Raw genomic sequence first — 22,117 nt, forward strand, 5'->3', positions numbered from 1 at the left:
AAAGTTCAAGTTGATCTTTTATTAAAATATCACATGTATTGACACACAAGCTCTTTATTAGAAAATTGACAAGAAAAGGCTGTCAATTGACACAAACAATCGTTTTCGTAATTCTATCAATTTTTATCACATTATAGGGTTATCATAACAGTTCAGAGAAGCACTTAACGTGAAAACAGTAAACCTCTACATGTCCAAGTGTATATTTCTAAATGTGCTTGTTATGATACAGCCAGAATGATGGAAATTGGAGCTCGACTTATCAGCCAATTTGATCCTGTTATTGCCAGTGTGTTCGCCAAAATCATTAGTGTTATTCTATTAAAAAAATATATAAAAATTGAAATTGAATAGTTTAGCAAATTTCAAATGTGATCTTCAAGAAGATCATATAATGCAAACTTCATCTCTCATACAGCATTTCTTAAATAAATTGTCTGTTTATTGATCTTGATTTAAAAAATGTTGGTCATGTCACCCAGCCGTAAATGGCAATTATAAAATTGCTAAATTGAATGAGAAGGAAACGTAATCTCACGCAGCAAAGTAGTGCATATTTGCTAACATACATTATTGTGTTTTGCCTGCAGCTATAACAGAAACCTGTCATGTGCATACAATTCAGATCCGTAAACAAAAAAATACTGGCTTTCCATTTAGAAATAATCTGAAATGCGAAATACTTTAAAAGCATAAAAAATTATAACATCCTTTTGATTTCTGGGCAGCGATGTCCCAGTAACAGTCCAGTAGTAACAACAAACACCCGTGGTGTGTGATCCAGCAACAGCACGATATTCGACAGAATAGCATTGGTCCCGACGGCAGCTTTAAAGTTCTCCATGACCAACTTCATCTTTCAACCGTTCGTCCTGGTTTCCTTCGGCCTGAGGTTCTTTCATGTTGGCAAAGGCGACTTCTCTTGTCAGCTGTTCTAGAGGAGGGAGGCCCACCGCCAGGTTTCTCATAGCAATGGCTGTCATCAAGAATCTAAAAGACGAAAAGGGGACCGAGTTAATGAGATACAATTCATTCCCAGATTAATTTTTTTTTTTAGATACAACCAAACCATGGCACGTTATGACGACACTTACCCCCTCCGGACAGCATAGTACTTTTTCACAGCAAAGCGCTCCAGTCTCTCGAGCATGGCAGCCTCCCTGCGTTTCTTCACCTCCTTCATGCGGCGCTGCCTCTTCAGGAACAGCTGCACGATTGGGTCGGTGGCGTCGCCCTCCGAACCTTCTTCACCATCTGCGGCCATAAGAGGCTGCAGCTCAGGAGGAAGGGGCTCGGTTTCTGTGGGAGGAGACCGTCCAATCAGAATCTGATGGATGTTTTTCTAGTACTTGAGCAAGTTTCTTTACATTTATACAAATAACGTGTGGTTTACTATTAAAAAGGTGGAGTCAGCAATTCTGGAGAATGCTAGATAACAAAAGGTTATATAAACGAAGGGGGGCCAACATAGCTAGTATGCTCATTAACAGAGCCTAGGCTGTGTATTAACACTGGAATTGTTTTTAACGCACACACAGTACGGACAGGTAGTGGATTGTGAGGAGATATTCACCGATTTTGACAAAAAAAAATTTTGACAAGCATTCGCCAGAATTGCTGACTCAACCTTGAAGTGCTACCCTCTTACTTCCAGTTATGACATTTTTACCTGTTCCATTGCGAACTCGCTCCTGGAGCTCAGATAGCTTAGTGAAGTTCTCCAGTAGCGCTGCCTCTGTGGTGTTGACGTAGACGTACATGTAGCAAGACGGGTTTTCGGAGACTGTGTACACCTTATGGTAAGCCCCAGCTGGCACCTACACATATACACAACAGCAAATTATGATAACTGCTTGAGTGTGTCCAGGTTAAACAGTATAATGGCAACAGTGGTGACAGTTTGTTGCGGTACCTTTATCTGTTCACCGGGCTGAAGAGTGTAATTCTTTTTCTCCTCCACCACCTCAACGTTAACTTTTCCCTGCAACACATGGATGCTGGTGTTGCCCAGATCTTCACTGACAAAGTTTTCTAAATGGAGGCCTACAAGGGAACATGCAAGAATGATTGAGGGCAAACAAAACAACAAACTACAGACATATTTTTCTATCAAAATGAAATATAATACAAGGGGAGGAATGTAACCTGGGAAATCTGCGATAAAGACGATCTCAGTCTGGTTGTCCAAACTGCCCTCGATCTCCTGGAACTTGGTCCTCCAAGGCGAGAGGTCCACCAGCAGAGGCATCAGCCATGTGTTTGGTCGGAAAGGCGACCAGTCGGCCTTCACAACGTCCACACGTGGATCAAATATCCTTAGAGAAAGGTACAGAACATTACTCATTTGTCATTACATTATTCATGCACCTTTTTCTGAAAGTAAAAAAAAAAATACCTTTGTTGGAAGCGTTCGTTGATGGACACCCAGATGTCAAAGTAGATTTCAGGCTCAGAGATATTGTAGCGGGGAAGTAACTGACTAAGGCACGTAGAATACTGCTTCAGCATGTCTCCGTGGTCTTTCCAGCGCCGGCTTTGTGTGAACACCTTCAGTACACAGACAGGCAGTGTAGATATCACATTATTAGTAGTTATTAGAGTGTAAGAGAAGATCCCGACCTCGAAGGTCAAGTCAGAAGGAGGCATGAATAGATATGACAGTGATATGTAAAAATGCGATACCTTGCCACCAATTATCTGAAAGCCTATCTTTCAACATTTCTTATTTTGATTTCAAATGTGTTTTTTTTGTTTTCAATCAAACAAAAGTAACGAATGGAAAAATCCTTCAACAGTAAAATCAGAACAAACTGCGCTAAAGTTATATATTTAATGTACGGTGTTGTCCTTTAGCTCACCCCCGGGTTCAGATATCCAATGTCTCCAGTTTGTCCATCCTTATACGTGATCTTAACATGCTGATGGCTGCGGGAGTGAACCATCATGTCCCATGAGTAGCCGTACAAGCCGTTGGTCCAGTTGTTGTAACCCTGCATTAAAACTAAATATTTGAATAACTCCACGACAATAAAAAAAAAAAATCTCAATGTAAAAGATTTCTAACTCATTCACCATTTTTCCACTCTACTTTTATGAAGAACCAGTGTTCATATCAGAGGCTGAATGATGAGTATCTACTTTCAACCTTTTGCTGAAACAACCGTCTGAGCTGATGTTTGCTGTGGATCAATGACTGTTGACTCTGATTGAGCAACTACCAATGTGGTGACTCAAGAGAGAGCTTAAAATGCTTTTGCTGACAGAAGAGTACAATCTTATAAAAATGGAATCTCTGTGTGGAAAATAAGTACCCGAAGGACATTGTGTAAGGCAGATGTACCTGTGTGATGAAGTGGGAGTAAGGCAGGAAAAATTGCTCCATTATGTAGACGATCGCGAAAATGGCCCTGAGCTTGTGCTTAAGTCTCAGTTTGGGAGGTTTGGGGACAGGCGGGGTCTCCTGGTGTTCGGTGCTGGTGCTGTGGACCTCGCTGTAAACACAGGAAGTGCTGTGCTGAGAGTCCGGTGTGGTGAATGGCAGGACTGCCCTGAGGAATGCTGGGAAACGGTAGAAGAATCTTCTCGGCCAGTCCGGATAGCAGAAGAGAGGACTGGTGGCCAGCATTGTGTAGGAAAACATCCCTTTGTGGAGGATAAACGTTCTCATGAGATGAAGATAAAATGACATATAACAAATGAAAGGCAGTTTAAAGTGCTTAACAAGACAAAGTCAACAACAGACCCACCGATGCTGAAGAGCTGCGAATTCATACAGTGGAAGTAAGAGACAAAGAAAATCCCAAAAGGCCGCGTGGCATCGAAAAAAAGCAGGTAGCCAGCAGTCAGGTCCAGAACAAGCCCGCCTCCATGAATCACCAGCACATTGACCATCTCCACAGGGAGGATCACTCTGGAAAATAACGTGTGGCGCAGCAACATCAAAGTGGGAATACTGGGATACAACACATAACACATCTCTGGACCGAGCTGCTAAATAACACCTACTTGAAAGGATCAAACAGCCAATGGTGTGCCAAGTAGGACATCGAGTATCCCTCCACCCAATCAGCATCCAGCTTTTTGATACCAGCAATGAAGTATACAATAAATATCTTTGAGGAACAAAAAAATGTGTTGATATCATTAGAACACCGACACCCGAATGTTCTGGAATAATGAGCAATATACAGCATTCACTGTTGCACAAACCTGCGTCCTCAACAAAGTGTAATTCCACAGAGGCACATGGGCGTTTCTTATAGAAGGCCTCCGCAATCCATCCACTGACCTACAAATAGACGGAGTCATTAAGGTCTTCCTCAATTGACGGGACATACACACAGACATCTACTCACCAGTATCTGTTGGCGTCCATGAATGCGAGCTGAAAGCCGATGAGGCCGTACAGGTACGAGTGATTGTTCCAGGCAGTTTTGTCCAGAAAGAAGATGTACCAATATGTGGAGATGAACATGAGACAGGAAAGACGGTAGAAACAGCCGAGCATGATACCAAAGGCACCTTCGAAGAAAAACATGAACACATAACTTTAATTAATATCTGTTGACTAGTCCACGGGGGGCCCTACTGGTGAAAATTGCTGTAATATGTATTCTGTGGCTCTGGAGGAGTTTGATAAAGTAACCTTCACCATGACTTTTAAAGAAGTCTGGCTTACATACTGGTTTGGAGTATGACAAATGTAGGTATGTACCAGACAGCAAAGGTCTGGCAAAAATATATTATAGTATTGCATTGTAAGAGTTTGAAGTTTTACCTATGTTAGCTATAAGTCAGGATATTCAACCTTGACTTCGCAAGTCAAAACATTCTACTGAGATATATGTAACAAAATAGTTAAAAATGATGGTAAATAAACTATGGTGAATAAACTAAAGAATCAGAAAACTGTATTTACATTGTAAGATAACATTAAAAATGGTATTAACATACAATATTTGTTTATTTTTTAGATTTTGGATTATTGCCACTGTTAATGCATCGTGAGCATTATAATGGATGTTACTTGTATAAATGAAAATGTACAAATATAAAAATAAAAGTTGTTAATGTCAAATAGCATATCCAAACGGGCTATATAATTGCCACATACAAAACCATGCATATTATTGTATATAAATATTTTTATAGGTGGTTTTATGTTGGAAATTATGTTTGACATTGACCAAAACAAAGAAGTGGCCTTGAAATCCCTCTGGTGTGAAATCAAGTTGAATGTTTAAGAAAAACAAATATCGCCCAGTGTGGTGAGCTGAACATGGATAAGTACACAGCCTGGTGTGTCCACTTGGTAAAGTACTAAGTTTTGAAACCTTCATGATGTATTATCAGTATTGATTTATTTTGTCATTGTGCTGTCCTGCTCTCTGTTTGTGCTCTTGTTTAACCTATGCTGAACGCTCCATTTGCACTAGTTGTCCATATCTTTGTGACACTCGAACAAACCCCCTGCATGACTTGGATGCCTTGGGGGGAAATTACAAAAGGGGAAAATTGCAGGTCTAGTCTCTGTGTGTGTTTTCCCCGTCTTCATAGACAGACACCCCACAGAGACTGTCGACTGTAAAGGGATTGCATCAGCTTAAACTAAAAAAGTGTGTGTGGGAGGGGGGGGGGGCTTTTCCTTACCACACCTCGGTAAACGCTGAGGCGTGGGCTTTTCACCCTGCAAGATTCTAGCATTAAATTAAGGAATGTTGACCCACCGAAGAACATTACAACGTACACCAGATACATCCAATCCAGTGGCAGTGGCTGTAAGAAATTGAAGAGGGGAAAGCGGCACACAGGGGCGCCATCCAGGTACTTGTAGTCCAGGTGACTGAGGCCACGCTCCTGTGTGATGTCGATGACCATCAGCAAGCCTGCGTGAAAGACACACACGGTGGAGTTGGACGGACTCATTTCACTTTATTTTAGATCTCAAAAAGTCACACAGTCTGAGCACACATGGCGTCTTAACTTACCAAACAAGCAGCGGAAGATACCCAGGGATGCAGGGTCAGTGGGGCGGTTCAGGAGGGCCACCAGGCTACTCCATGAGCTCACCTCCTCCCTCCTGAACCCAAATATCTTCTCCATCCTGCTTTGGTTCTGTAGTGTCTCTTTCGTAGGAGCTGCATCCTTCTTGGCAGTCTGTTCCTCTCCCTCACTGCTCACGAGAGCATCTATAGTTTAAACAGGACCATAAACGTCAAAAAATGGTGACACTAGTTTTATGACAAAGTGCAAGATATTTGTAGGCTACTAAACACGATGTCAACAAACTTCTTACGCTTTATTTATAAAACATGAACATCCCTGCATGATTTTTAAAAAACACTCAGCTTTTATTTGCACACCAACAGCTAGTCCTATGCTGGTTCAACTAGTTCTTAAATTGGCCAAATAACAACACCGCGCCACACATACAGTCACTGCTAACAACAACCTCACCTGCAGTTGCGTCCCTCGCTTCCATTGCTGCAAAATGTTCAGAATAAAAAGGGGTTTTGGTTTAGGATAGGGGTGGGGGCAGAAAATTCCTCTATCTGCTTTCCCTGTCCCAGGTGGAGGTGTCCTGCCTGGTCCAGTCTTTGAGAGGGACAAAAAGATACGTGTCACGTCGCACACACACGGGGCTGGTCGGGCTGGTCCGAGAAGGAGGCGGGGGAGGGGGGGAGGAGGAGGATGGAATGTTGTGAAACAGTTGCTCGTCGTTTATTGGCTGATTCCTCCAGTAGTCACGCCCACCGAGGGACACCCTCATTCGTCATATCCTGCCTTGTTATTTTAGATATATTTCATACATTTCCCTTGACATCAGAATTCATAAACCATTGGTAGGGAAATAATACAATTACTGGTAGTAATAATAATTATGAAAAATTACAAATAACATTGTAAATAAAAATTAGATAATCTATCTATCTATCTATCTATCTATCTATCTATCTATCTATCTATCTATCTATCTATCTATCTATCTATCTATCTATCTATCTATCTATCTATCTATCTATCTATCTATCTATCTATCTATCTATCTATCTATCTATCTATCTATCTATCTATTTATCCATCTATCTATCTATAAATATATAACATACATATATGATATATTTAAAATGTTAATTTTAATAATTGATCATTTTATTATTACATTTTATAATTTTATAAGAAGAGAAAAAACTGCCATTATTTCAGACAGGTGATTAACTTAGGCCTTCATACACACACACACACACACGCACACACACACACACACACACACACACACACACACACACACACACACACACACACACACACACACACACAAAAAAACACACAAACACAAACACACACACACACCATTGTGACCTCTTGATGTGATTGCGAATACTATAAGCAGGGTTTGCATGCTTGAACCTTTCTCCCTGATGGACTGTGGCAGGTGACTTCATTAACTCTGGTCATGACATCTGACCAACTCTTGTTTGCATTTAATTTCCTGGATTTCCATCAGTGCTATGGATACACACTATGTTCATACGATCATAATTCAACACATATCTTCCTAAAGTTTTTGTTTGGTTTGACTATTTTCTCCTACAGTATTTCTGTCATGACTAGAGTACCACAGGGTACCACTGGAGGGCACTCATATATGGCATATTCAGATCTGTTTGTTTATTGATCCAGAGTCTTTGAAGTAAGTAAGTTTTTTTATTTTAAAGACTATTTTTATCTGCAGCTAGAAGAGAGAGGGAAGTACCAGATTATCCTGTTTAAAGAACGGTTTTATGTAAACAACTAATGTGTTTGTGTCTTACCAGAAGAAAAATACTTTTTTTTCTCTTCAGAATAGTATAAGCCACAGACACATTGTACACATTACTGTTACTTAACCATTAAAAGGATGTATGAATTATGTGCACAAGTAGAAGATCTTTATTGAATAGGAATTTTGATTAAAAATAAAGAATCCTCTCCATATTTAAGTATCCTCTCTTTCACAGTGACAAGAAGAGTAAAGTGTTTAGTTATAGTATTTGGAGAGTGACCACCTCTGACCAGTGGTATGTTTTGGCCCCTGCAGATGATTGTAGACTAAACACTTTGTCCAACTCAAGACATTGTTCCATTCAGTGAGATTTTAGTCTGCCTGTGTGGGTTATTCAGATGTGAGTGGGTTTGGGTGTGAGAGGTTTTTGAAGTGGTGTGAACCAGGCAAAAATAAAAAGGACCTTTGTGCGCTGGTTGCCATTGGTACCACATAATAAAGCTTTTCAACATCACAGTGGAGCATTCAGGCACATTAGAGTGTAAGACTGAATGATTTGACGCTTATGATATAAATATATTATCTTGAAGACCTGCTTAATTAAAAACCCTGATACATAATCACATGATAATTCATGATATGACATGATTGATAATTCATTAGCTAGAAACATAATCCTTGACACGTGTTGAGCTGCGTATTTACCAGATGGATTTCACAATCTTGAATGATCAGCTACACTACCAATGCATTACAAATAGTTACAGTGAGACTAAATAAATTACTCAAGAAATAACTTAAGCTTAGCTTAATTCAAAAGGTAAAGTGCTTCTATTTATATTCATTGTATAACATAAAGTAAACTTTTAATTGGTATTGAATTAGCTTATCAGATTAATCTAGGCCTATGAGGTCGAGAAAATAGTTACCTTTTTCCTTTCAAAAGTTTCAGTGCAGAGTAAGTCTGCATTTGACATAAGCATCATAGGTAACGCATTTGACTAAACACTGTTGATTTGGCAGTAACCTTTGGATTCAAAAGGACCAAATAGACTGGTCAATAGAGTTCAGTAGCCTAGAGCCTAAAATGTGGATTGGTCCTCCTGTTTTTGTTTTCCACAATATGTTAAAGCCTTATGTTAAATCTAAGTTACTTTTGTAGTATGAAGTAAATATTTAAAATATTTAGATATTTAAAATATTTAATATTTCAAATAGCCTACAGACACAAAAAGAATGCTTGTGTAATCAGCATATTGGCTGCTTATCGGTACGTCTCACGGTAAGGGGCGCCGTTGAGCTGAGCGGCCATTAGTCACGACCGAGAGAAGAAGAAGAAAAACAAAAGCAGCCAGCCACAGATTTCAGGGCAAGTCCACATCACCCCCTGCATCTGTATGTGTTTCACATTTGCTTTAATTTAGTTAAAATGTAACTGGGACCAAATATAGTTTCGCGGTGTGGGGGCCTCCGCATAGTTTGTCACAAGCTTGTCACAAGCAGCGCTGTTATTGTTTCCAGACTTGTTTTCGTCAGTGAATTAGGCAGCTAAGCTAGCCCCGGGGTTAGCTCCTGTTGAACTGGCTCGTCAACGTCTGAGCAGAGATAATCAGCCCGTGTTTACCGTCCAAATTAACCCGACACCTCACCGTCTGTCGACCCGTTGCTAATCAGCAGGTAGGTCAATTAAGGAGTAGATTCTCTTCAACATACTGAAAACGTCCTGTTGGTACTGGACTCTGTTTCAAACAAGTGAAGCTATTGAAACTTGTTTTGTTAAGCGAAAATGCAAGTAAATGCTAATCTCTTGGTCTCTTGCTTTATATTTGAACATTTATCTAGATACAGCCATTTTTGCTGAATATCTATACTGTGGTTATTTAGTTGCCAAGACAAGGCGAAATCCACACTCTTAATGTCTGTCTTCTTTTTTTTTTACATAGGCCTAATACCTATGCACTGCATGTGTTGTGCTTATATTGAGAGAGATAGATGATTACTAGTACTTTTAAAATACCTAAGCGTTACATTCATTTCACAAGATAGTCAAATAAGTAAATTACATTTCAGTGCTGAATTCTAATACAGCAGTAAAAATGTGCTAAAAATATATTGTAAGTTGATGGACTAAATGTAAATTAATTAGCATAAATGTTGACGATCAATCGCAATTTATCAAGCAACAAGGGACAAACATTTGCGGATTCACAATTGTTCGCAGTTTTTACATTTTAGGTCTGTTAGATTTTGACCTGCCTTTAGCAGATATTTTCCACAGAAAAATTTATTAACAGATTAATCTGGAAATGTATGCAATTTATTGTTCGTTGAAGCCCTTAATCAATTAAAAACTCCCAACATGAGCCATATCATAATACTGCAGAAGCCATAGTCTCTAACAGTATCTGCTCCTGTGACTTTGTTATTATATTGATTTATACGGGGCCATGTTGCAACGTGAAGAAGATACAGTACAGCTGGCCTGTTGTTTCCGCTGATTGTTTTGTTTGTTTTATGTTTTGTAGAGATGGGAAGTCTGGGCAGCAGGTTCCAGTCCCCCTCTCAGGGACCAGAGGAGGCTGCGGAGGGCACGAGCACCAGCCGAAAACACGGATGTGATTGTAAGAAGAGGAAACGAAATGCCCAGTGTGACTGTGAGAGTGAACAGGAGGAGGACGATGCCTTACTAGATACACCTCGCAGGCAAGTCTGGTTAAATAAAAAGATGAAAAATGTCACCATTGTCAAATATATTAAGGTCAGCAAAATTCATTCTTACGTTTTTTTTTTTTCAAACTCGTGCAGGAAGAAATTGAAGAGCACGTCACGCTACATTTATCAGACCTTGTTCCTTAATGGGGAGAACAGTGACATTCGCATCTGTGCTCTGGGGCAGGATTGGAACCTCCATAAAGTTTATCTGTGCCAGGTAAAGACACATGGATACAAATACACCACAAAGATCATCATCGACGTGTCTTTTAATGTGGATCATTGTCAGTCATTTAATACTCCTTTCCCCTTCCTTCTCGCATTCTGCAGTCGGGGTATTTCTCCAGCATGTTCAGCGGGTCTTGGAGGGAGTCCAACATGATGGAAATCAACTTGGAGATCCCTGACCAAAACATCGACACTGAAGGTAGAGAGGAACCTCAGTAACTGAGAGCAGCAGCAGTTGAATGTGTTTTGTTTATTTTACTGACATTGTGTGTGTGTGCGCATGTATCTGTGTGTGTAGCTCTACAAGTCGTATTTGGATCCCTTTACCGGGATGACGTCCTGATCAAGCCCAGCAGAGTTGTCAGTATACTCGCTGCTGCTTGTATGCTACAGCTGGTCAGTACACTGAATGAAGTCAGCTATTGTCTTGAATGTAAAATGACCATCTTGGCTCTTATATGTATATGCAGTCACTTGAGACAAAACCAAATCCTGTCTTACGGTGTGTTGTTGTATGCAGGATGGCTTGATCCAGCAGTGTGGAGAGACAATGAAGGAAAACATCAGCGCAAAGACTGTGTGTGGCTACTATGCCTGTGCCAATATCTATGGCTTGGATTCAGTCATGAAAAAGTCAGCTATGAATTCACTGTAATTATTTCAAAACAGTTATTACTGGGTTAATCAGTCTTTAATGCTGGGCACTGTCTGTGTCTGCAGGTGTCTCGAGTGGCTTCTGAACAATCTGATGACCCACCAAAATGTCGACCTGATGAAAGAAGTTGGGTACGTTTGCTCAGCTTACCACTTTAGACTTTACACCCTTTCTTATAGTTACTCTTTTTGTGAATGGAGGTTTCAAAACAAGTTTTATCTCTGCATGAAATAACGATGATATATATGTTGAAACAGTAGGTTGCGCTTCAACAATGGAAATTCTCGGTGGAGCGCTTAACCCAAAATATAATAAGCATTTTCCTAAATTAAATAAATAAACAATAAATAAACACTGACACGGTTCACAAGCCTTCTTAACCCATTGATGACTATTGCAATCTAGGATGCATGTCCTTAATGCCTGAGGGTTTTCTGAAAAAATAGTATGAATTGTCAAGTCTACCAAAACCTTAATATCTAAGCCTGTGTAGCACATAGAAACATGAAATAAAATACATTTAAAAGTTAAGGTTCACAGGTTTTATTTAAACATGCTCCCTTAGCGCTTACAAACCAACAAATATTTCTAAAAATCGTCAAAATTAGATGGGGGAGAAAAAAAAAGAATAAATAATATAAAATATTTAAAAATAATGTGATAAATGAGGTTATAATCCTGCTTCCTTTTAGCATGGATAGTAGTGACTGAGTGTGTAGTGGAGGGATAAAGATAGACAGATATAGGAAGGAGGAGATAGCTTTATTTTATTATTTAGTTCAGTTATCACTGGCACCATAAATCCAACTTCCCCAGTACAACTGGAACGCACACTGACTCTGGCTGTCGGGAGCCGATCAGCTGGTCCAAACCGTCCAAACGGCTGTATACCAAACAAAACTGAAACTTAACTATCGCCTGGCTGGGCTGAATTTGAGTTGGAGCAGCAAAATATAGCCTAAATTCATAAATATTGTTAATAAATAGATGCAATGTGTTGTGTGATTTTCGTCAATAGTCTATAGTAGACCTTGATTCTGCGCACCAAACGCCACTAACTGTTCTGTAATACATTATGCCGGACACAGCCGGCGTATTTTTTAAATTTTTCTATTATTATTTTTTTTATTGACGTGATTTTCGGCAAACCACACAACTTTTGGGTGGTCACGTGGTCTTAAAAAATCAACAAAACTCACCTCATGTGTATTTGAACCAATGACGGTGCATTTTATGCTGTGCATGCCATGAAAATTAGATAAAGTAACAATGCTGTGTTACGCAGCATCAGGCAGGAGATACACATGAGGTGTGGCATCGCGCAGCAGCCGTCATCAATGGGTTAAGAGCGTTCTGAAGAAAGCTTTGTGCCCATGATAACTTTGTTGGGCTTCATTGAAAATGTTTTGATTAGTAATGACCTGACTTCTTTAATAAGGACAATCAGATTTGAGATTTGTCTCTGCTCTGCATCTACAGTATAGAGGTGATGGATCAGCTCATCCAGTCCTCGGACCTGTTTGTCATGCAGGTGGAGATGGATGTATACACTGCTCTGAAAAAGGTATTTGGAAAAAATTTATACTTTCTAACCCTCAGATCCACTCACTCACTGTACCATCAGACCTGTTTCTAAGAGCTCTCTTTTCTCCGTCTCTCTCTGTCTATGTCTCTGTCTATGTCTCTCTCTATCCCTCTCTCGCGCGCGCAGTGGATGTTTCTGCAGCTCAACCCATTGTGGGACGGCCCTATCAAGCAGCTTCTGGCTGATGCCGACGCCTGGATTTGCAAACGGAGGACAGGTACAGTGAGGCCAGACACAGCAAAATTGCCCCTCTTTAATTTTCCGGAACCACACACAAATGTTTGACTCTGTTTCCAACTCTACAGACTTGTGTGAGAAAGAGCCCTTCTTGAACACAGAGGAGGGTGCACCCTTTCATTCGATTTTCAAATATGTTCGTCTCCAGTACATCATCAACGATTTGGCTTCTGCACGCATCCTGGAGCGAGACAATATTTTGCCCCCAGGTACTTATAACTGACTGACATAATTTCATCAGGAATGTGCTTCATGTTTTTTCTTGAAAAAAATACATATTTAATTGGGTTATCTGGTTACAAAGCCCTGTTTAATGAATTTAAAGTTATGTATTCCAATATTCTATTTACATCTTTGCGCTTAAATCGGTTGTATAAGTTGTATTGTAAGTGATATAAAGTGTTAGAGACACATTTAAATTGAACAAAAACCTGCAGAGAAGGTGTAAAGCAGCATCACCTTTGTTCTCCTAACATTTACATCTCTAGGAATGACTAATAAGAATAAACGATGTACACATGTTTATGCACTGTTAATGTTTTCTGTTCAAACTCATTGCAGATTGGTTAACGTCGGTGTACAAAAACCAGTGGTTTGCTTTGCTCCGGACAGAATTCGACAATGATAACGGGTGAGAAACCACAACCTGAACAATTGTAATGTCAATTGACTGTTTGATACGATCACAAAAAACTTTTTATGCATAGAATATGAATTGGCTGCTATTTGAATAACGAAGGCAACTGTCTGTCATTAGTCCCCAGGAAGCTAACAAAGAGGAGTTTGAGCTGAGCAGTATGAGGTGTGGCAGGAAACTGACTAAAGATGGAGATGTGAGTCCAACTGTCTCTCTGCTGCTTTCTTTTTGTCCGGTAGAATGTGTTTTGTTTTATTTTTACATACATATATATATATGTTCCTCCCTTCAGTACTGCTGGCGGTGGACAGGCTTTAACTTTGGCTTTGACCTGCTGGTGACCTACACAAACCGTTTCATAGTCTTCAAAAGAAACACTCTGAGTCAGCCATGCGGGGGCGCTGTGAGCCTACAACCACGACGGTTTCTGGCATACAGGTCTGTGGTGCACTCAATTTACGAACATTTATCTCAATGCTGACGGCAGCTGTGTGTCCACATCACATACTTAAAAATGAACAAACTAAGAGGATCATTTTGTAAACTAGACTATCAAAGGTGTGGTTAAAACATTTGAATGGAAGTGACAGTGCAAAAATGGGAGAACGTAATCTTGTACTATTTGACTGTGTACAGATTTTTATCTGATATTTTAACAAGTAGTTGTTTTATTTGTCGAATAATGAAGAAATGGATAATTTAATGTTGTTTTTATTCCAATAACTTATTATACTATTTAATCTGTTTTACTGAAATTACAATAGAAACCATGTTTTTCATTTAAACCCTTGCTAGAATTGTTAAACTGAGCTTATTTGGTTGGTGTAAAGAAAACTAGATGTTTATATGTTTTAAAAAGGATTGTGTGACGTATTGAAAATGCAATTAGTTGCCGCCTTCCCCAGATTTACATGTTACCTTTGGACAGAGCCAGGCTAGCCGTTTCCCTCTGTTTCCAGTCTTTATGCTAAGCAACGTTAGCCACGGGGCAGTTTCGTATTAATTGTACAGACATGCTATGTACAGGCTATGTTTGACTTGATCAGTCTTTTTGTGTAACTCTCGGCAACACAGTAAAATAAAAAGTGTATGTATGCTCAGTTCACTTGCAAATTCTTAAACCTACCGTTGACAATTTTATTTTTTCAGGTTACGCCTGGCCTCCTTCGATAGCCGTGGAAAGTTGGTCTGCAGCCGCTCCACAGGTTACCAGCTTCTCACCCTTGAGAAAGACCAGGTCAGTGAGCACTGTAGATATCTAGATACAGATGGCTCTATTGTCATGCCATTACCTTGTACTAGAATGCTATTCTTGACTTGTTTCTCATTCCTCCCTTCTCCTCAATGACTTAGGAGTATGTGGTGATGAATCTGGACAGCCGGTTGTTATCATTCCCTCTCTACGTGTGCTGTAACTTCATGTATACGTCACCTCAGATGGGCCTCTGTCAAGATTGCCCTGAACAAGAAAGCACTGCTCGCAGCGTGCCTTGATGCCCATTCAACAGCCAGTAACTGCTCATTTTTCTCTGGTAATGCTAAGACACCGACACAAGCTTGTATGTACAATCCACCGACACATTTAACATCACTATGAAATATCATCTGCATGCTGCCTAACTCAGTGAGGTGTTTTAAGGGAAACATTTTGTATCTATGTATTAAGTGTTTTGGAACATTCAGAGTGGGCAATGTGTCTGTGGGGTTTACAGTATATCAGAAACACATTACTGCCAGGAGGGATTAGGTCACCCTTTGACCTGGGAGCAGCTTCACACCTCGGACCTCTGCAATGAACTGTCTGCACTGGGATGTTGGAGTCCATTTTTCAAGATGGAAAAATGAAAATATTCTTTGGATTTTGTGCTCCAGAACTTTGATTAATGGCTACATAATGTTTAATCTTGTGACTGTAAAGATCATGCAAGAGATTGACTTCACACAAGAGTGTGTACTGGAGCATCATCAACCTGGAAAATGGGAACATCATGAGCACCAGAGGGTGAAGCTAGACCTCCACTGACTTGTGCTATCATAAACTCGACCAGCACAGTGCCGATTAGACTTAGAAAGACATGTTTTTCACTTCATTTCTAATCAGCACACACAAAACGGCACCCTCCGTTTGTACATACTTGAAATGACGGATCCGTGCAGCAAGCAAACGCATTACCACGCACAACTACATTGTCATAAACAAACTACTTAAAAACACACATTTCACACAGCCCGTTGTTGCTGAATTGAAATGGGGAAGGTGCTGTGTTATCTCTGTAAACATTTAAACGAGGAACTAAAAGTTTGACACAGCATCTTTGCCACCTGCTGCCGTTTGATTATCAGCTGATAGATTCAACGTCATACCTGCTGCCTCGTCGTACCACCTGCTCTCCAACAAATAGAGCGCAGCCAATGTCTACACCCAACAGATTTAATTTTTTAATTAATTTTTTTTTAAACCGATAAGAGGATTTTCAGCATGTGTTTAAGCACTCTTAAACCCATTTAGGTCCATCTCACTCAGTCTTTGACACGTCCCTGTCCTGTTGTACATAAGAGCAGCTTCCGTGAAGGCTTTCACATCAGCAAGTCCATCACCCTTTCACTAAGCTGGAGAAAACAGCATCACCACTTTCAGATTATACCTAGTATCAAGTATCTCTAGTACTCTGTAAATAACATTCATTGAAAAATTAAATCTATTAAACCCAATATGAACAGAAAATGTAACATTCAGGCGATACAAGTAATCTAGCATATTCAAAATAAACCATGCTAAAGTTGCATGTCTGTATGTGACTTTCTTCATGAGACACAATGTCTTAGTGCGTTCGCCAGTTTGCAGTGGGACGTCCGATCATTCACACCAGCTTTCTAAAGTTCACAGCAAAATGTTGAAACTCACATGAAGGTTGATCGAGGGACTTTGTGCAGTGTTCACCAGCTGTACTATCAATTGTCCATCTACTGCTGTTAAACTGAGTCCACTGCTTCTCCTGTGCAGGGAAATTTGACCCTGTGTGACAAACTTCTCCCATCACCACACTAAGTTGTTACAGTATGTTATACACACTTTTGTACTTTGTTTAGGTCATTATTTGTTTGGCAATTTTGGAAATCTTGTTACCTCATGCTGTTTTCAACAACCCGGACAGTGTCTGCTAGCTCATTCTAGTCAGTATGACTTGTCTGTATAGCTGCGAGTGTTACTGTCATGAAGTTCAGTCGCAGGTGTTTTTGTTTGACATTTATTTATTTTTTACTTCATTTGTATTTGTTATGACCTATTTTTGAGACTTAAAATATACAATTGTTGACAGCCAATAAAACTACCCATTCACGTGGGCTGTGGTGCTATCACACGATCCCGTCTCTTTTTCCAATACAGGTCTTTAACTACAGCTGTCCATGTGTTAATGCTTCTGTAACTATTTAAACAGAATATAGCGTCCTTTGGCCCTCACGATCATCTCCTACTTGATGGAGCTGTGTGGCAGTTCTATTCTATTAATATCAGTGATAGTGTCACATGCATTCACTCAGACTACTCTCACTGCTCAATATCATATTTTTGTAGTCATGCCTCATCCTGTGATGATTACTCCTTTCTTGCATGCATGTAGTACACTTCAATTACTAGTCATACACAATATATTTCCCACTAAACGGCTCAGAATTACACAGGGTTTCAGTAAGGTGTAACTGAATTATGTCAATGTGTGCCTCAAGGCTGTTCCCCCTTTGTTCCTTGTTTATATGTGAAGGTGCTTAAACAATCATTTAGTCTCGAAAGTTATGTCAAGGGTTATCATACATCCGTTAGTCCAGTTGACTTTAATTGAAAAAAAAAAATATATATATATATATTGACATAACACTATTAACCTTGTTCCATCTGCTGACTTTTATTCTCAGGATTTCTCCATGTAAGATATATTTTTTATTTTTTGACTTCCTGCACTTATGTACTTCTCAATAGGCATTTTTTTAAATCATGAATTAGTATTATTCACCACATTGGCTGCATCATTAAAACACTTAGCTTAAAGCTCCCATATTATGCACTTTTCTGTCTATTTTATATGGTCTTAGTGGTCCCTAATACAATTATTTTTAGCTGTTTGCTGAAAACCCCGTTCAGATCATTTATTGTAGCAAGCCTCTCTACCCTGATTTTCAGCTCATCTCAGGATAGCCTATTTTGGTGTCTGCAACCTGTGGTCCCACCTGCTGTGATTGGTTACTAGAGCCACACTGCGGAGTGTGACAGTGTTTACCCTCCCGTGAATAACCAAAATGGCTAACGCAGAAGCTCAGCCATACTTTGAACAGTTTTACATGACCAATCCTTGTCTACATGAAAGACTATGTTCATACAGATGCACTGACAGCCACAAGCTAATGGAAACGGCATGTTCACAATCAAAATGCAGCAAAAGATGGAGGCTACTGCGAAGCTACCTCGGGAGCTAAAGGCTAAAAATACCACTGAAAACATTAGCTTCAAAGTTTGACTACTACACTATTAGCTTCCAATTCTGTGTCTTGTTAAAAACGAGGCATTACTAGACTACTGCGGTTAATACAAATAGATTATTATGAGCAAAATCTTGATGCTTGTCCCAAAGCTAATAATTTATCATAGACTATTGCACGGTGGAAGTTTCAGGTTACTAATGTGGGGGGAGGTGGCTGTGCCGTCTATGATGTCATAGATGGCGAGAATTCTGACTGGAGTATATTGGAGAGCCTTTCAGAAAGGGGGAGGGTGAGGCAGTCTCTAGGTACACCGTGGACCCATATTTATGTTAAAAACATTGAAAAAGTGCATTTTGCATAATATGGGACCTTTAATGCACATTGATGATCAGCTCTTCATCTGTTTCCATACATTGTCCTCCTTCTGTTACTCAGAATGCCACCTATTGCCTTTCATGTAGCAGTATTAAGATATTTCTTAAATTTGGGGTCATTAAAACGTGTGTTACATAAGCATGACAGGCATTTGTCATTTACCTGTCTCAGTGCTTGGAGGTAGAGCTTGTGTGACTGATATTATGGAAGCAATGCAGTTCACAAACAGGTACATCTACAGTATTTTTAATCCAGATATATAAATATACCTCAACATTCGGAGGTCATACGGTCACAAAACTCACAGTAAAATGAGGAGGATTAGGGATGCGAGGGCTCATACTGGGGGGGGGGGGGGGGGCTTCTTTAACCATGTTGACTGGATGCTATACTCTGCATTTTAAATTTTTCCTTTTTTATTTAAAAAAAAAAATTACACATGCAACACCAGAAATTTGCATCACTGGATTTCTTTCTTGTTGCAGATTAAGTCAAATCTAACAAGCCAAGAACTTCCAGGTGCATGTCTCCAGGGAGGTTAAGGTTTGTTGATATTAACATGTACAATAATAAAAAAAAAATCTCACAGTGAACAGTTTGGAATCTTGGCATCACCAACATTCAGAGTCACTGACTGTAAAACTTTTTTCCCTTTTGCATCACATGGTCTATGTTCCAGCCCTTCATTCATTGTTGTTACTGGTCGAACTGGCTGAGTTGAGCGACACTGCTGTCTGCTGCGTGTGTGTTTGTGTGTATAATGAGCTCAGGCTGTCTCCAGGAGCTCCTCACTGTGGTATAGAGTCCAAATTCTCTCTGAGTCTTCGCGTCATGCTGGGTATGAGGTTGACGTGGTCATCCACACAGGTTCCCACGCAGCGCTCCATCAGCGAGCGGACTTCTGGCTCCTTGGCCCCGGAGTCAAAGAGGTCCTTGGCCTTATCATTGCAGTGCATCGTGCATCTGGTCAGGCGATCCTGAGGCGGCAGAGGGGAGAGAAAACACGGCTTGACTAATAAACAGAAAGATTGGGGTGGGTTCAGAGAATACATTTGTTTTAATTCAAAATGTATGTTATTTTGTTGTTTAATGTAATAATCCATTAAAGTTCTACTATATGGAAATATATGGAACAAAAAATGCAACTTAAAATTTGTGTATTACAAATGTTTACTAGCCTATCTGACTACTAAAATGTTTTATATTTTTGTCTGTATACGACAAGTAAATACAGGTAGTATAGATTACCCCCAACATTTCAGTTTTATTTCTGTTGATTCCCATAAATCCCTGTTATTTTCCATGCAAAGTTTGCAATTTTGAATATATTATATATTTTCAAACCTTAAAAATAAAAGATGCAAGTAGACTTGAGGGACCAAGGCTGTGGTATGTTTGAGGTTTGATAAAGGCAATTAAGCCACCTTTATTGTAATGTCAGAATGAAATATAATATTTGACCTGACTGCCAAAAAGACCTGTGAGGTGTCCCACTCATTCTTATTATTGACAGAGTTTGCACATTGAAGACCTCACCACCACCACGCTCACCTGAAATTTCTCCAGCTCAGAGGTGACCAGTCCCTGAGCTTGGGCCAGAGGAGTGTGACACCTCTCGATACAGTGGTGCACCTGGGACATGGAGTCAGAGGAGCGTTCGCAGCAGTCTGCGCTGCAGCTGAACATGCGACCCTGCAGCAGGAGAAGATACACACAGATCAGCACCATAATACAGTCCATCTATGATCATACATGTGATAGAAACACACGCTTCATATTTGCACAAATAATACACCTACCTGCATCTTACGGATATGGTCCCTTTCCAGGCTTTGGACCATTTCTTCCACCTGGGATTGCATGCGTGCCTGATGTGCCTCTGCCATATCTGCTCAGTCTGCAACGTCTTCAGTGAAATTCTAAACGAATTCAGCATCCAAACCAGACCGCCAGACTCACGCTGTGCCCACGCCAAAGCTCTAGACTAGACGGTTTACTTTACAACTGGATTATAAGGTCACCTCCATTCAAGCATGGTTCTATAGGAGAAGACTTCCGCTTTACTTCCGCAACCGGCTTAAAGAAAAAAATAATCATCTTCCGTTTTATGCTCTTTATAGGTCCATGGTTTTATGTGGACTTTAGAATTGACCCCCACGATTTTCCCGATTTTAGACTGATCTGATTGGGTACAAAACAACCCGGATTTCGCAGCCACACTGTTTTTAAAAATATTTTCCGGAAATAAATAGAAAATATAATTAAAAGACAAAAGAGATGAGAACTTCCTTTTTCAATTGACCTTTCAAAGTAAAGTGTCATTGGGCATTTTCCAAAATATATTCTCATGTTATTATTATATGTTATATAATAATATGCTTCTGCATTTTCTATTTAACAACATGATGAACCAAAATGTTTATTTAAAAATGTTAACTATAGTATGATATTAATTATCAATAATAATAATATATTGTTCCAATCATAGACTAAAAGAGGTTCCAACCCACAAAGGCTACTAATACATTAGACAATATTGTGTTATTTGGCTTTAATAAATCTCAAATCCTTTAAAAATTGCAGTCAGCCTTTAAACACCTTTAGAATCGATGATTCAAATAATCAATTACTTGACTTCAAATAGTTCTGATCAAGGATTAATTTGGTCAACACCAAACACAACTATTGTAAATTAACTACATTAACGGTTGCTTTGGGAATATGTGATGTGACATGAACAAAAAATAAATACATTAAATAATAACAATAATCAATTAATTAAAACAAATAGAAGTTGCAGCCATAGTAGGCTAAGTAGTTTTAAAAAAGGAAAATTACTGTAAGATAATACAGTATGTCTATTGGAAGTGTGTCATACAATTAATGAAGTGATAAGTGTGAAATTATGATAAACGGGCACTGCATTTATATGACAAATGGCATGTGTGCTTTCAATCTAGCCTCGCTCCGCCCACCTACCTACTTCCGCTCAATTTTCATTTCACTTCAGTAGTCAGTATAGTCTTCTGTACAAATGAAATGAAGTATGATGATCTGGTTGGACCAGGCTACTTTCAATCCATATCTAGTTTAATATATTTTTAGAGCTTTCACAAGCCTGTGTAAATGTGTATCTTGTTTTCATTTGCATGCATACTGGCATGTTGATTTGGGGCCCAAAAGGTCCCCAAGCTCAGACCGAAAACATCTAGACAAGGACCATTTGGGATCTTTGCATGGTCGTAGTGAATCCACACAGGACAGAAGGACATAGAATAACACATAGACATGACACAAGGCAGAACTTAATTGTACTGGATGTTAACTGTTATTTATTTGGTCTTGTTTTTTATTTTGTCTTAAGGACTTACTGTAGACTCTACTCTTCTGCTGTGTAGAGTAAAGGAATCACATAGATTATGGAGTGTACTGAGTCTTGTTCAA

The 22,117-nt window shown here is 39.5% G+C and overlaps 3 protein-coding genes across 3 annotated transcripts; 1 reads left to right on the forward strand and 2 right to left on the reverse strand.

Annotated features, from left to right (window-relative positions):
• Positions 1-5: 5 nt before the first annotated feature.
• ggcx (gamma-glutamyl carboxylase) lies at positions 6-6,638 on the reverse strand. Its single transcript, XM_080046875.1, has 15 exons — positions 6,457-6,638; positions 5,988-6,188; positions 5,727-5,885; positions 4,356-4,521; positions 4,210-4,288; positions 4,006-4,112; positions 3,747-3,910; positions 3,341-3,642; positions 2,859-2,990; positions 2,396-2,547; positions 2,146-2,315; positions 1,913-2,043; positions 1,670-1,817; positions 1,095-1,299; positions 6-990 (listed from the first exon to the last, which is right to left on the reverse strand). The coding sequence occupies exons 1-15, from the start codon at positions 6,479-6,481 to the stop codon at positions 831-833; spliced, it is 2,301 nt and encodes a 766-aa protein (XP_079903001.1). The 5' UTR covers positions 6,482-6,638; the 3' UTR covers positions 6-830.
• Positions 6,639-9,121: 2,483 nt separating this feature from the next.
• Positions 9,122-17,175, forward strand: gmcl1 (germ cell-less, spermatogenesis associated). The gene is made up of 15 exons (XM_080046902.1): positions 9,122-9,442; positions 10,291-10,472; positions 10,575-10,694; positions 10,808-10,904; positions 11,004-11,101; positions 11,226-11,338; positions 11,426-11,491; positions 12,840-12,924; positions 13,072-13,162; positions 13,251-13,391; positions 13,744-13,813; positions 13,940-14,015; positions 14,112-14,257; positions 14,969-15,056; positions 15,173-17,175. Exons 2-15 carry the CDS (start codon positions 10,293-10,295, stop codon positions 15,311-15,313), a joined length of 1,512 nt encoding a protein of 503 aa, XP_079903028.1. The 5' UTR covers positions 9,122-9,442; positions 10,291-10,292; the 3' UTR covers positions 15,314-17,175.
• A 1,559-nt stretch (positions 17,176-18,734) lies between these two features.
• Positions 18,735-20,799, reverse strand: fam136a (family with sequence similarity 136 member A). Its single transcript, XM_080047336.1, has 3 exons — positions 20,473-20,799; positions 20,225-20,365; positions 18,735-19,650 (listed from the first exon to the last, which is right to left on the reverse strand). Exons 1-3 carry the CDS (start codon positions 20,557-20,559, stop codon positions 19,462-19,464), a joined length of 417 nt encoding a protein of 138 aa, XP_079903462.1. The 5' UTR covers positions 20,560-20,799; the 3' UTR covers positions 18,735-19,461.
• Positions 20,800-22,117: the final 1,318 nt, after the last annotated feature.

Source organism: Ammodytes marinus (genome assembly GCF_949987685.1).
Source record: "Ammodytes marinus genome assembly, chromosome: 18".
NCBI lineage: Eukaryota > Metazoa > Chordata > Actinopteri > Uranoscopiformes > Ammodytidae > Ammodytes > Ammodytes marinus.

Excerpts from the sequence above, each read along its gene's own strand:
- fam136a (XM_080047336.1), bottom strand. The coding sequence starts at position 20,559 with ATGGCAGAGGCACATCAGGCACGCATGCAATCCCAGGTGGAAGAAATG. Across the intron at positions 20,366-20,472 it reads ACCATATCCGTAAGATGCAG|GGTCGCATGTTCAGCTGCAG; the intron begins GTAGGTGTATTA and ends CTCCTGCTGCAG. Across the intron at positions 19,651-20,224 it reads CTGAGCTGGAGAAATTTCAG|GATCGCCTGACCAGATGCAC; the intron begins GTGAGCGTGGTG and ends CTGCCGCCTCAG.
- ggcx (XM_080046875.1), bottom strand. The coding sequence starts at position 6,481 with ATGGAAGCGAGGGACGCAACTGCAG. Across the intron at positions 3,911-4,005 it reads TGGCTGTTTGATCCTTTCAA|AGTGATCCTCCCTGTGGAGA; the intron begins GTAGGTGTTATT and ends GTTATTTTCCAG. Across the intron at positions 1,300-1,669 it reads GCGAGTTCGCAATGGAACAG|AAACCGAGCCCCTTCCTCCT; the intron begins GTAAAAATGTCA and ends CTCCTCCCACAG.
- gmcl1 (XM_080046902.1), top strand. The coding sequence starts at position 10,293 with ATGGGAAGTCTGGGCAGCAGGTTCCAGTCCCCCTCTCAGGGACCAGAG. Across the intron at positions 10,695-10,807 it reads ATAAAGTTTATCTGTGCCAG|TCGGGGTATTTCTCCAGCAT; the intron begins GTAAAGACACAT and ends CGCATTCTGCAG. Across the intron at positions 11,339-11,425 it reads TTGGATTCAGTCATGAAAAA|GTGTCTCGAGTGGCTTCTGA; the intron begins GTCAGCTATGAA and ends CTGTGTCTGCAG.